This window comes from Bemisia tabaci, chromosome 7 (genome assembly GCF_918797505.1).
Source record: "Bemisia tabaci chromosome 7, PGI_BMITA_v3".
Classification (NCBI taxonomy): domain Eukaryota; kingdom Metazoa; phylum Arthropoda; class Insecta; order Hemiptera; family Aleyrodidae; genus Bemisia; species Bemisia tabaci.
In genome coordinates this window covers 29,839,629-29,853,880 of record NC_092799.1, presented here as the reverse complement: position 1 = coordinate 29,853,880, position 14,252 = coordinate 29,839,629, and the positions used below count along the sequence as shown (strand labels likewise).

General features: G+C 39.8%; 1 protein-coding gene across 4 annotated transcripts in view; it reads right to left on the bottom strand.

Moving 5' to 3' along the window:
* LOC109042413 (E2F transcription factor 1) overlaps window positions 1-14,252 on the bottom strand; it is a 54,632-nt gene that overhangs the window by 13,969 nt on the left and 26,411 nt on the right. For 3 of the 4 annotated variants that reach the window (XM_019059127.2, XM_019059147.2, XM_072302819.1), the window contains exons 2-9: window positions 6,078-6,166; window positions 5,297-5,430; window positions 4,576-4,693; window positions 3,475-3,691; window positions 2,945-3,045; window positions 2,144-2,298; window positions 1,449-1,718; window positions 732-903 (exon numbers count right to left, since the gene is read on the bottom strand). In XM_019059127.2, coding sequence (XP_018914672.1) covers window positions 732-903; window positions 1,449-1,718; window positions 2,144-2,298; window positions 2,945-3,045; window positions 3,475-3,691; window positions 4,576-4,693; window positions 5,297-5,430; window positions 6,078-6,153 — 1,243 coding nt within the window. In that variant the 5' untranslated portion in view covers window positions 6,154-6,166. Of the gene's footprint in view, window positions 1-731; window positions 904-1,448; window positions 1,719-2,143; window positions 2,299-2,944; window positions 3,046-3,474; window positions 3,692-4,575; window positions 4,694-5,296; window positions 5,431-6,077; window positions 6,167-12,681; window positions 13,056-14,252 lie in introns of those variants that run through there. The other variant, XM_019059136.2, reaches the window with a different exon arrangement.

Genomic DNA, 14,252 nt, shown 5'->3' with positions numbered 1-14,252 from the left:
TGTTGGTATATTTTTTCTGTTTTTCAAGAACTTTACCACGATCCGAAGTTGTAGTTTCTTTGGTCATCAAAAATAACAAAGCAAACAGTACAAAAAAACAAAAGTAAAGCTAAACAAATAAAGGCAAAACAATTTGAGGATTTCACATTAATGAACAGAAAAATTGAACATAGTATTTTAATTGGACACAAGATCTTTGCATTTTCACAAGAGCCCATAATCATTCATGAGTTCTTGCATGAGAAAGCGAATGGAGCATTGCAAAAAGAACTGGTGTAAAACTGTTACATTGCAAATTGAGGTAAGAATAGATCAAGTAGGATGGAACTGGAGGAAAATCACAATTTCAGGAAAACCACCTCCGGTATTGAGAAGCTATTAGGTAGTTCATTGCAACCTTGAGAATGGACTAAAATTAATGGTGTGACTAGAAGTTCCTTTCAGGAATAGAGCATTCCTTTAAAACTCATTTTCATAGCATTTTTCATTCAACCTGATGTTGAAGCTGTGGGGGGAGAAGGGAAACTCAATGTTCGTGTCATACCATGTAAGCACAACAAGGGCAAGGATTTAGTGCCCTAGACGGAGGGAGAGTAAAAACTTAAGATAAGCAGTTTAAAAAAGGGCAGAATAGCTGTTGTTAAGTTAAGGCAAGCACTAGTAGGCCATGATTGAAAAACTGAGCTGACACTCAAAGAGGCTGTAATTGGAAAAAGGTACTAAATGTTTACCTGAACTGTGTTGGTCTTCTGTTTGCAGCTGAGAATTGTAGAAATCATCAGCCTCTGATATGAGAGCATTACGCAACCTGGAAACTGCTGGCGAGGCGTCAACATCTTTCGCTTCGGTTTTGATTAACATATTGTGCAATTGGGTGATATCTAGAGTAGGAGGTAGGAGATCCTGAAAAAGCAGAGAAGTGTGAATCAAGAAAAGTGATTTGTTGACCAACTATATTTTCAACCATAAGATGCTAGCTCCAACGGGACAGTAATTTTTAATTAACAGAATGGACCACTTAGACAAGATTTCTGGACCCATCAGTTCAGCCAAAAGAAGCATTAAACTTGATTTCTGGGTAAGTTTATTGATGCCCAGAAAATTGTTTTAAAATGTAGCTCCTAAGAACTATACTGGAATCCTCAGGGTTACACTAATGGCACCTCTCAAATGAACTCATTATAATGAGAATTTATTGGAATCAGCAAAAATATTCCAACAAATTACAAATACTTTCTATTGCGCGAAAAGATTGCCACTCACAAAGGACCAGCTTGGCGCAACATGGCACATTGCTGTTGGTGTCAGGTTTATCTAGTTTCAGAAAATCTTAACTTTTTTCTACTCCTTGAAGTAACAAGGTAAAGATTTACACACTGGGTTTGGAGGAGATAAAAAAATTTTCATTCAACTCCTCAAGAGCAGCACAATAACTAAAAAATACTTACAGAGACTCTAGAGTTTACAGATGAGGATGTAGATGGTTCTTGAGATACGTTAGACTGCTGTGATCGCTGCTGCTGAGATAGTTGTGAGGTTGATGAAGGCTGCTGGTGCTGGTATTGCTGCTGCTTTTGCTGTTGCTGCGACGATGATACAGCAGACAATTGATGTCTGGTGGGTGGTGTGACACTTTTTGTTGGCGTTTCTGTGACAGGATCTGGACACAGGAAGACTTCAATCTCCTTGGTACTACTTTTCATGTACATTTGAAGAGCCTGTAAGATTTAAAAAATTTTGTTAAATTTTGCTGACATGTATGACAAAGAAAAATTCCTTCTCTTTCAGTGTTTGGTGCTTGTTCTTTCCCAGACCTTAAAATATGGGGTAAAAATGTCACTGTTACTTATCGACCATGAATAGCAACCCTGGCGAAGTATCTAGCTCCTTTCTTACTTGTAGAGTAAGACAGTAAAAAGAGATGAACTATCTTATAGAGCAGGAAAACTTCTCCATTATGCAAGGATGCAGAAAGTTCCAAGCCTTCCCATTTTGAAAACTTATCGTGTCTCAAATTTTCAAGGATGCAAGCTGGCCAAGGTCATTATTTTTTCTTGCAACCATCTGCACCCCTCTTGAACTGGGCCTCCACTTTGAGGGCTTTCATTGAACATAGAAGCGACTAAAACAGATAGTTACTCACTTTAGGATTCGTAGGCTGAGGCACTTCTAGGTGAGCATCTGGAGGAGCTTTAACAACCATGACAGTCTGAGATTGATTTTCGGGTATGGCATGGATGTCTTGATACGTAATATACGCATACCTTTTGTTCTCGTTCATTTGACGTAGCTGGCACTCTGAAATAAAAAGAGAAAACTCATTTATTCATTTAATTTCCTGGTTGATTCTATGCTTAAAATTTAATGTATTAAAATTTATACTAGATTAAACTGTAGGCATGATGCTCTTACAACTAGAATGCTTCTGTAACATTCACCTCACATGTTATCTGATAAACCTCATAAAATAAGGTGAAATATATTAGTGCTATTTTTCCTTTCATGTTAAAACTTGCAATAGGTCTTTAATGGACATTCTAATTACTTGACACATATTTTAAGGGTCTTGTATGGAGACCCCAGAACCTAGATAGAGACCTTACGGCCAGAATTTTGGGGGTTTTTAGGGAGAATTTTGGGATTTTTAGCCAGAATTTGGGTCATTACAAATCACAAGAAAATGGGGTCTCTAGCTCGTAGATGAAGCTTTGATGTGATATTTTTAAGTAAAGTAGGAATTTGGGTTTGTGAGCAAGCAAAATAGGTTTCAGAAAATGCGATGTGAAAATATTGGACTGAATTTCAAATTTATCGCTACATCTTAGATGCCCTAAGTTGACATACCCCATGAATGCCGAAACTTTCTCTGTAGGGGGTTGTATTCCACATTTATAACGACCGCAGACATGCTCCGGTAAATATTACTACAATACTGAGAACATACCTGCATTTTTAATGAGTTCGTCCAGTTCTCTTTCTTTTGCATCTAATGCATCTATATCCTTTTGGAGAAAACTGTACGAGTCTCCTGAGACCTGTCCACCCCTGGAAAGGAAAAAGTCCATTAGAAACAATGCATGAAAACCAAGAAATTTGAAAGATAGAAAAATACAGGGCAGAAACCTTCAGAATTGATAGGTATTTATTCATTTTAAATATTCACAAAACGAAAGGACAGGATGCGTTTCTTAGCGGTGGAGCAGGAGAAAGATTCAAATAAATTAGAACAAAATACAAGATTATTCTTATCACACTTTTGATTGGGAAAATAGAAAATCAACCACCAAGAAAAAAACTCAATCTGCTTGTACGATAGTGTTTCAGTTCAAAGTGATGAAAAAGAGTAAATTCTCGTAAAACTTTAGTAGAGAATGTTTTGAAAAACTAGAGGATCATAGACTTTATTCCTTGGAGAAATGACGTATATTCGCCTGATGGAGTTGTTAAAAATCAAGAACAGAAATAAATACTTACTTCCACTGAATATTATTTTTTGATTTTTTTTCTAAGATTCCGATGCCTTCTAAAACATTTGTTATGTCATAGATTCTTCTCTTTTGAACATCAAGGCACTCAGAAGCCACATTGAGATCTACTACACCCTGAGGTGAACTTTGGAGCAATCCAATAAATTTCTTCGTTAAAAGACCTAAAGATGTATCATATCGAGTGGGTCCATCTTTTGCTCGACCTGAGAATACAATACATTCAAACTTTAAGCATGAGTTTACAAATTATTACAAGGTAATGCATGTAAAAAAATTGCAAGTATCATGAGAGAGATAGTTGATACATTGACCTCTCTTGATGACACATCCAAAAAGTACGAGTTGTTAACTTCTTACAGGAGATGACTTCATTAATCATAATAGAGCATAGACCAAGAGCAACAAAGTTTTGTTTCATCGGTAATAACAAACAACTGACAAAATATGTGCATCGCTAACTAATGAAATAAAAATAAAAAAAATAAGCGTTGGGCTATGGTTTCAACCTTGGAGCTTACGGAAAAATCCTGATTTCTTGTGGCTAGTTAAGGACATGAAAATTTAAGTAAATTACAACTGAAAATTAATTCTAGAATTATCATGAAAATTGATGACCGTTTAATAGAAAATTCAATATATAATTGACCATACCCTACCAAAAGGCACTAACGTAAGCAGATAATTTGGAGTAAAAACGTTTGATAGGTGAAAAGAAATTAGTATTGGCAGCATAGCAAACTGTATGCTTGTACAGACATAGAATTTTTAGGGTTTTCTTTTCTAGCTCTTGGCTGGCGAATAATGTTTCAATGAGAAATATCAGATCATTATCCCTTGAAATGAACAAAATTTAGACCAAAATTCTTGGATTAAATGAATAATTTTCTCATGTCATGCCCTTAGATCATATTATTACCCTCTTAAGTATTGAACAACTTAATTTTTTACGTTCAAAAAATGTATACTTGAATAAATGCAAAACTTCAAATCATGAGAAGTCAAAAGTTGCATACTTGTAAAAATATACCATAAGTAAGTTCATTGTACAAATACATTGTACAAAAATTTGTACAACAAACGTTCTCACCTTTTTTGGCAGGACTAGGATTGCTAGAGGTAGAGTTGGACCGAGGCCTTTTCGACCTGGGAGCTTTAAATTCTTCATCACCGTTTTCCGATTCTAAATTTAGTCTCCTTTTTACATTCTGGAAATAGAAAATGATGGCACATGTTATTAATCGGTTAAACTTAAGGTAATTTTCTTTTACGTTAACTTGAGTTCAATTATTTTTCTAGGATCCGTCAAGTTCTTCAGTGAATGGATATCTTGAAAGTCACAAATTTCTTGACAACTAGTTAAAACTTTTAAGGAGGAAAACTTCGAACGCATAAATGGAGAGCTTCCTGTTGTCTCCTAATTTTCACACCCAGCATTTTTCTAAGACAAGATACTGAAGTCGTATGAAGTTCAGAACACTCCAACCGTAACCAAACATTTCTGTCATCTATTATTACAATGTAGTTGTTGGGTTAAGTTCTTATTCTATAATTAGACACATTTTTATCAATAAAATATCTCGCATTGAGCCATGACTTTTTAAAGTTTTCTTTCAATGATGAGCCCATGTCTGAAAAGAATCATAAGCTTTCCTGAAGCCCCGCCATTGCACAATTAAATGTATTAAAAACTTGCGCATCACAACTAATTTCCAAACCATTAATTGCACTCCTCCATTTGACAAAAAAGAGAGGGAGTAAAAAAGTGTGTTTGCTCATGAGGAAAAGGATAGAATTTTTCTGATACTTACTAAAGTACGGGGTGGAGCGGTTAATGGTCGTTGCATGATTTGACTCTGCGGAGTTTGCCCATATTCATGGTCCAGTAAGTGGTATGGAGAGGGTGTCTGATGAGTCATCATCATTGAATCTGTATATGGATGATCTGTGAAAAACAACATGAGAACACAACAATTTAAGCCGTGAGAAAAGTATGACTTGCAGAATGACAAGATTTCCTAAGGTAGATAGCTTTTGCGGAAGACAAATAACATCACTTTTGTTTAAATCTTCTACGAAGAATGGAAATCCAAAAGCACAATCAAGTATTGCTCAAATTGTGACAATATTTCTGTCATTTTTGAGCGAGGAGGGAAACCACTAAACATAGTAAGTAGAATAAAACCTGTATTTAACGAGTATTAAGACTATTTTACGACATCTATTGAAAATATAAAAGTAAGCAGGGACACAGTGCTTGCATTTTTCTTTCATATTCTGAAGTCCAGAGCACCATTACTACTGTTTTATTTAAATGTTAAAGATTTATTTTGACCCTTATTTCACATTAAAATAGTTTTCCCTGACTAAGAATTTTTCACAAAAGAAATACGACTATGAGCTCAAGCTCAAAACTACTCATACTCAATTTTTTTTTAAAAATCCAAATTGAGAGTTTGTCTATTCTGCATGATTCGATGTAATCCTAGGCTGAGGACCAGATTTTTCTTTGTCGGTTCGTTAGAGTGGACTCGCCATCTCAAACTTAGGTTAAAAAACATGTATATTATATGTATTTGCTTGATGACTCACCGATTTTGACGATGGGTGTAGAGACATTGTTCCCATCTCTAACATCCAACGACAAACCACACCTAACACTAGACATCGTTCACCCCCTTCTGAAACAAAGAAAAAGGCAATTCGTAAGTATTTAAAAAACACGAAACAGTTAGGGCATTTAAGTATTACAAACGATCTGCACAGATTGACAGGAAATACCATGATTTAATTCCTAAAAATTTGTTCGGACAAACTATAAAAATTGCAAACTTTTGAATCAAGTTTTGCCGTAGACAATGGTGGCAAATTACGGAAACTTAATTATTTTTAAAAGAAACTTCAGTGTAATACTTTAAGGACTTAGGGGCGGCAAAAACTTAAAGACCCCAGTTCTTTCTGAGAAAATTTTCAGAATCGAAGAAGTGTTTTTAGAAGAATTTTGGTCGATTTCCCGTAGCAAAATAGGGTTTTCTCTAAGGGTCCTTTGAAATGTAAGGAGAATCGCTCTATAGCATTCCAAAATTATTTGGAGAGCAGGGATGTTCAGGTAATTTTTGGGACACGATTACGAAGTACTAAGTGGTATCTACTGATCTTTTACCTCGAAAGGTTGGAAGATTTCTGCAAATAACGGACCGCGAAAACCCATTCCCATGCTGGTCGAGATTGTTTTTTTCTCTCTACCTCTCGAAATGATTAACATTAGTGACGCCATGCGTCACGGGAAGGATTTATGTATCCTGAGAGGTAGGAGGGCGCGAGGCGGCGCGGCGCGGACTTAAGAAAATATTTGTGGGAGGGGTAAGGCGCTGGAGACCCAAGGGTGGCCATTCGGCCAGTACACCACCTAGAGTAGCTCTCTGCGCTGTGCAATAATTGCCGGCTAGATCAACACACAAAAGTGGTGAGAAGACAGAATTTAGGCCGGGAAATATGTTTCACAGCGTGTCACGAGGAACGTACCTTCCAGGGTTGTCATGTGAATAAGAAGGCGATATAATGTTTCTTCCCACCAGGTTTCCTCCGGATTCTTTAAACGAAAAAACCACCCTCATCTTCTCGACTGGACGAAAAAATGCAGTAAAATGTGAAAAAAAAAATATCTCCGAAATTTACCCGGGCGCAGTTTGGAGTGGATTTTCAGCAAATAAATACGTTATAATATAGGATTTGCATCGAGTTGTCGAAAAATTCATACGCCTAAACATTCAAAGCGGAGACCAAACATACCCCAAACATCTTCATGCTGGCGAAGAAAGTGAAAAATGACAGAATTAAATTAATTTCTGTTATCAAACATTTAAAGATACTGACTCAGATGAAATTTCGGGTTCAGCAAGTAGAAACAGATAAATCTGTACTGTGATTTGAAAATGATCCTTGCTTTATTATCAGATTTTTTATAACACCTAAGGGTGAGAGAATATCACTATTTTTTTTTGTGAGATCCAGAGAAAAATTTTAACCATTCCATGAATACCACCGTAAAATTTTCAGGAGGATGAAAATTGATAAGTCCCTCGGACGAGGGACACTCAAATTATCTATTTTCTTCCGATGACATAAAGTAGAGGCACACATTTTGAAAAACCGCGAAAGAGATCTAGGAATGATTCGAGTCTTTCTTACTCACTGCGGCAACAGCGAGTCATTGAGAAGAAGACAGCATCACTTTCACATCCGCCGCTGGGCTCCCAACAATTCTAGGAATCTCTTTAACAGGTATCGAACCAACTCAAGGGCCGAAATCCCGAACGCATTGGGGTAAAAAAACCTAAGGCCTAAAGAAGAGAAACAATGTCTTCACCAAACAAAAGGCTCCCTGCGCCTACGGTACTACAATTTCAGGATGTCATTCTTTCAATTATCCATTGATGTTTCGTGTCTCGGCATTCTGGCATCGAAAAACTGGGAGACGTGACACTTTTGGGAAAGTGCCGATTTTTATGCGTGGGAAATGTTTGTAACTTGGGGTCTTCATTTGCTTGCAAGTTCACAAAATGGGATGATATCGAAGCAACTTAAGACTTGAGATCGATATTGCCGTCCGGGGCAATCGTTGTACAATTTTATTTCAAACGTTTCATTTTATTTATTTGTCCACCCATTGTTCTCTGATTAAAACGCTCCGTTAAGAGAAAACCTGTTCGCCTTGGAACTCTTTATTTTTTTGTACGAGTTTCTAACGGCATGACAGTCGTTCTGATTGTGAGAGGAAGAAGGGGTGAGTTTTCGCCGCTTTTGTATTAGCAGAGCCTTTTTGGAGGAAATTATAAACGGGAATGCGTAAAGTTGCAATTTTCTTGCTTCCCAAAGCAGTATAAATAAAAGAGAGAGACGGAAGCAAATACTATCGAGAAATCAAACAAGGATATGCTGAGACTCTGGTATTTTTAAAGAGGTGCCCAGTACCTTTGCGTGTTTATTCTTCTAATTCGTCTTCACAGTAAACGAGTAGGTCCTAAAGGTGAAAATATTAAAAAAGGGTGAAATTCTAGAGAAAAGAGGTCTCAGAGGTCGGACAAAATGTGGAAGTTTTAAACGCTTTTAACTCCGTTTATGCAGAAATTTGAGGTTCTAAAAGTGGCTCAATTGGTTTCCTCAGGAGATTTTCTTCTCCAAACACCCCTTGGAATTTAAAAAGTGACGACATAAACACCAAAATTCTTAGTTTTACACTAAACAAAAAAAAAAAAAAAAAAAAAAAACATTGGATCTGAGTCCAGACTCTTGAAACATCGACAAGAAAAAGTACTCTTGGTTCGATCAGAATCTAGCTTAAATCAAGAACCAAGCCTCTTAATTTAAGCGGATTTCGTTTAGATTTAAGCACAAATCCGATTGAATCAAGAGTATTTTTTCTTGTCAATGTTTTCAAGAGTCTGGACTCTAGATCCAATGTGTGTGTGTTTTTTTTTTTCTTTTTCTTTTCTTTCCCAGTGTAGTCAAAAATATCATGTCCGACCTCTCTAATTAACTCAACCCACTGTGCGGCGCGAGAAAACTGCCGGCCCGGTCCGGTCGTTCCGAGCCCGATGTGCGGCGGCCCATTTGAATTCCCGCCGCGGGTCCACCGGAAAAACGACATTTTTTTCGCCGCGCCGCCGCCCAAAAACCGTGCCACGAGCTTGGACTCAAAGGAACTGACCGAGGCGACCCGGCACGCTCCACACTCCCACCGGCTGCGGCCAATGGCAGTATCATCATGAGTTATTCGATTACCGAGGGTCGGCGCGGTTCCTATCGACCGGGGGAGCCGAAGCCGACGGCGAGTTCCAACTTCGGGAGAACTATAAACATACCAGCCAGTCATCAAAACAAGCGGCTTAATGAGCCACGAGGCCTCCCAAACTCCCGACTCGAAAATGAAGCTCCATTCGATACACTTCAGTATTGAGGAAGAACGCCGTCAGAGCGACTTGATCTGCCGCGCTAAGGAAAAACGCCGTATGAACCTCCAGGTGTTGCCAAATTTCCTTTGATAAAACACGAATTTCCTGGTAAACTTATGAATATTTTCTTTCCAATTTTTCAGAGGCTTTTGCTTGCAATTTCACCTAAAGTTCCTGAAAGTTTCAAGAGAAAATATTCAGAGCTCTCCTCAAAAATTGACAATTTATCGAAATAAATTTGGCAACTCTCGAATGTTCATACGGCGTTCTTCCTTAGCACGGCAGTTATTTATACGAATCTCCCTTGATAGAATAATTAATATTCGGAAGAAGCTATGGATATTTTACTTCGAAATTTGTGCATATGCTGCATTAAATTGTGTTTGGAAGTCGCTGAAAATTTCACGGAAAAACATCCTCAGGATACTTGGAAAATTCGTATTTATAGAGGGTAAATTCGGCAACACCCGAGGGATCATAAGGCGTTCTTCCTCTGCTCCGTATGTAGTAAGTGAGGCTGAGTGAGACGGTCTTTCACAACTAAGAGGAGGATATGAAATCATTTGGCTTCTCCGTATTGATCCGACGAAAAGATAAAATGGACCGAGTTCATCAGAAAGGAACCGACCCACATTAAGTCGAAACTGAGAAAAAGAAGTTTGAAGTTTTATTCCTGCATGAAGCTCAATGTTAAGAATAAATCTTTAATCCCTCTTTTCACAACAAAATATTGTTTTTCAGACTTTCAGTTTTTGGCAGAAGAAAATTTACGGCTGGTGAAACTGAAAAACATTCTTAACTCAATTTTTTCGAAAATGTAGGTTGGTTCCTTTCTGATAAACTCGGTCTGAATACAGGAAGACTAATTCCAAATCGACTGGAATGATCTTAGAGGTTACGATAATGTTCCTCTCCTCGCTGCGTGCAGCTCACTCTATCGGGTGCGCCTTCAAATATCAGGACAGCAATTTGCGCGACATGAGAGGACGAATAGTTGCGCGAAGTGGTTTTGCCACTTTCGTCCTCTTCGGAGGACTGATTGTTGAAATTGATAGACAAAGAAGACAAAAAGGGCATGGAGGGATCCTATTGGTGGAAGCGGGCGGTTGCAATGGACATAGGAGGAAGGCAATAGACTAACTAACTGCAATCCACGAGAGACCGTATAGTTAGTCTATCATTTTCTCCCTGAGATCATCCATAGGAACCACCCACTTCAACCAATAGGATCGCTCCATACTCCCTATGTCTTCTCTTGTCTCTATCAATTTCAACAATCTGCCTGCTGGCGAGGAACACAAGTATTAGAAGTCCTGCTTTTCAATAGAGCCGGCATAGTATTGAATCAAACCGAATCAGATTTAAGCTTAAATCAAGAACCAAGCCTCTTAATTTGAGCGGATTTCCTTTTGATTTAAGCTTAAATCTGATTGACTCAAGAGTCCCTTTTCTTGTCAATGTTTTCAATAGTCTGGACTCTAGATCCAATGTGTTTTTTTTTTCTAGTGTATGCTATTTTTTCAGGTGATGGAGGCAACAGCTTTTATTTCCCGGAAACCAACGAGAAAAATTCCGATAGAATCCTTCTTATAGAGACATACTCGGTCGCCGCACCCGATCGATGAAGTTTGAGAGGCTCATTAATTGGCTATTACTCCCTACTTTCATGCGAGTGCGCGCTCAAGAGCTGTCTTCACGGATCGATAGAGTTAAATTCGAGCATGCGAAAACTCTAAGAAGGAAAGAACTCTATAGCTGGTAAAAAATTAAAGCCTCGTATCAGGAAGATCGCGAAGATGTATTTGACTTCGGAAAATACACTCAAAATTATTTTGGCATTGGTCAACTAATATAAAATGACGCTAGAACACGTGCTCACACCCAGGGCAATCGGTGTTAAAAATTAACAATAATGAGTATATTGGAAAGGCACACTGGAAAAAAAAACACATTGGATCTAGAGTCCAGACTCTTAAAAACATCGACAAGAAAAATACTCTTGATGCAATCAGATTTAAGCTTAAATCAAAAACAAGACCTCTTAATTTGAGCGGATTTCCTTTTGATTTAAGCTAAAATCTGCTTGAATCAAGAGTCCTTTTTCTTGTCAATGTTTTCAAGAGTCTGGACTCTAGATCCAATGTGTTTTTTTTCCAGTGAGTTATTCCACGAAAGCAAAAAGGAAAAAACGAACTTGAGGAAAACGCTCGAACCACCTTGACCGAACCTTTGAAAAATGGATGACATAAAGAAGAAAAGAAAACCTTTTGAGGGCGGGCATCTTCCAAGAAATAGACCCTATATCACCTGTCGAACGCCAATAGTAACTCCAACGAGCTATTCTTGGGTCATGAGCTCGATTTCAGAACTTCGCGATCAAGACGACGATCGCAAGTTCAGGGATTCAGCTATGGATTTTGATTGCAATCTAGGGCTACATTTGAGTGGGATAATCTTGGTCTGACGCCAAAGTTACGATGGCTGAGGACCGAGAAACGTGATTTCAGCGTGCAACACGTGACCGCTACTGATGCATGTAGAAACGAGACGATGTAAATGATTTGCCCATTTTCGAGAACTTCGAAGTTCGAACGCACGGAGAAAAAATCACCAAAATTGAAAATTCGCGAAGAAAAAGAGCATGAAATAATACTTTCCGTTGTATCGGGCAATGATAATGAGGCATGGATAATGAAAAAAGCAAGGTTCCGAATTGAACATTAAGTTCCACATTAATTAACTTCCGCAGTCTATTTCGGAGTCAGTTAGCCGCAATAAAGCCAGATTCGAATGTCCACGACGGTGCTAAAGTTAATTCATATTCCTACTACTCTTGCGACGGCCTTGCACGTGCACTGGTATAAATCTCAGAGAGAAATACAGAGTGCATTTCACTCGGGAGCCTATTTTGCCCCCAAACTGCCGCGTGATAGAAAAAAAACTAAGCGAAGAGAGTAGGTTCTCCACTCCAAGAAAGAGAGTGAAATGCACTTCGGATTTAACTCAAAAATGTGTAACAGTGTAAAGGAAAAAGCTGGACAAAGAATATACCATTTTGGGAAAATCTGGACAAAGGAAATACCATTTTGGAAAAATTTGAACGAAGAACATACCATTATGGAAAAATTTGGAAAATGGAAAGAACATACCATTTTGGGAAAATCTGGCGAAGGAACATATCGTTTTGGGAAAATCTGGACAAAGAACACACCATTTTGGGAAAATCTGAACAAAGAACATACCATATTGGGATGAGTCGCGTAGCGTCCCTCCTCGCACCACCGGCGTCACCTCGAGCAAGGGGTCGTTCTCTGCGGGGCGGTCAGGATTTTCAACCCCTCGGAGTCTCCGAGTCATGTATTCGACAAGGAAGCGATGGCGGTTTTCCTCGTTCGGACGCGGAGTTGGAACCAAACCCGGGATTTCTCCTCCATCATTCGGGAGTCCCACGTGGTGGTCAGTTTCGAGATCGGGCAGGCCAAGACGAAGGATCACGTGCCGCAAGAGACGAGGTCGAACGAGATCCGGAATTCGAAGGGCATTTAAACGGGGAACTACCACGCGGTGCCCGACCGAGCACGTGGAAGGCGAAGCTTTGAGGTTAGGTTCGACTTGGGATACGGGAGCGCGCGAGGGGTTGGAGCGTGGGTCGTTGGGAGCGGCCGAAGGTTGACTGATTCGGGACTCGGATCCGAAGAAAAGAAAATTGGAATCGGAAGTGTGGACGGAGGGCAGACGCCGGGCGCGGGGCGGCGGGGAGAGGGAGCGCCGGGGGGCAGAAAACTAACATAAAGGAGGCAAGAGGAGACGCGGAGTGGCGCGCGGCGCGGCGTTTGATTACGGGGTGGCTAAACGGGGACACTGCCAGGTCGCGCCGGGATCCCCGGCTCTCTCGCCCGGAGAGCGGGGCTCTTCCGACGAAGGCGCAACAATGGGCGAAACCTCGAGCGCGGAGTTGCCGCCGCCGCACCGCGCGCCGCCGCCGGTCGCGGTCGGCGCCGGCTGCGCCTTTCCAGGACCCTTCCCGTTAGCGTTGCTATGGACCGTCCGAAAACCCGAGGATCTACCCGCCATGATCCACGCATCGAGTGGAAAATATCCACGGCCTACAGCGAGAAGCAATCGGGTGCTATGAGCTTGAAACAGAGGGAAGAAAGATTGCCAATGGAGATGTTGCGTGTGTGAGGAATTTGCGATTTGACTGTTGATTCTTATGTAAAAGTTCGCGAGAAACACGATGGTGCCACTGGTTTTCTCTGAAATCAACTCCCAAGCTCAAAAAAAGCTCTCAAGTTGAGGCCAAAATGGAGGGGATATCCCACGCTATCCTGCGAGTCCACCTCTACATCAAGACAAACTCTCCATGCAAAGATAGGGAGCAAATACATTGACAGGGCTGCCACTTTAATTGGGGACCCTAAAACTGAAAACACGGCATCGCTGCTAATGTATTTGCTCAATGCTCCCTATCTTTGCACGGAGAGTTTGTCTTAATGTAGAGGTGGACTCGCAGGATAGCGTGGGGTATCCCCTCCATTTTAGCTTCAACTTGAGAGCTTTTTTTGAGCTTGGGAGATGATTTCAAAGAAAACCAGTGGCACCATCGTGTTTTTCGCGAACTTTTACATAAGAATCAACAGTCAAATCGCAAATTCCTCACACATGCAACATCTCCATTGCGTTCTTCCATCAAGTTCGATGTAATAGACAGGGGTTACATTTTTCAGTACTTCATATTTTTTTACCAACTTTAGAAAATTACCTTAGACGACCAGCTAGGTTGGTTTAGGAGTCGACGCGTTCGACTCCAGGC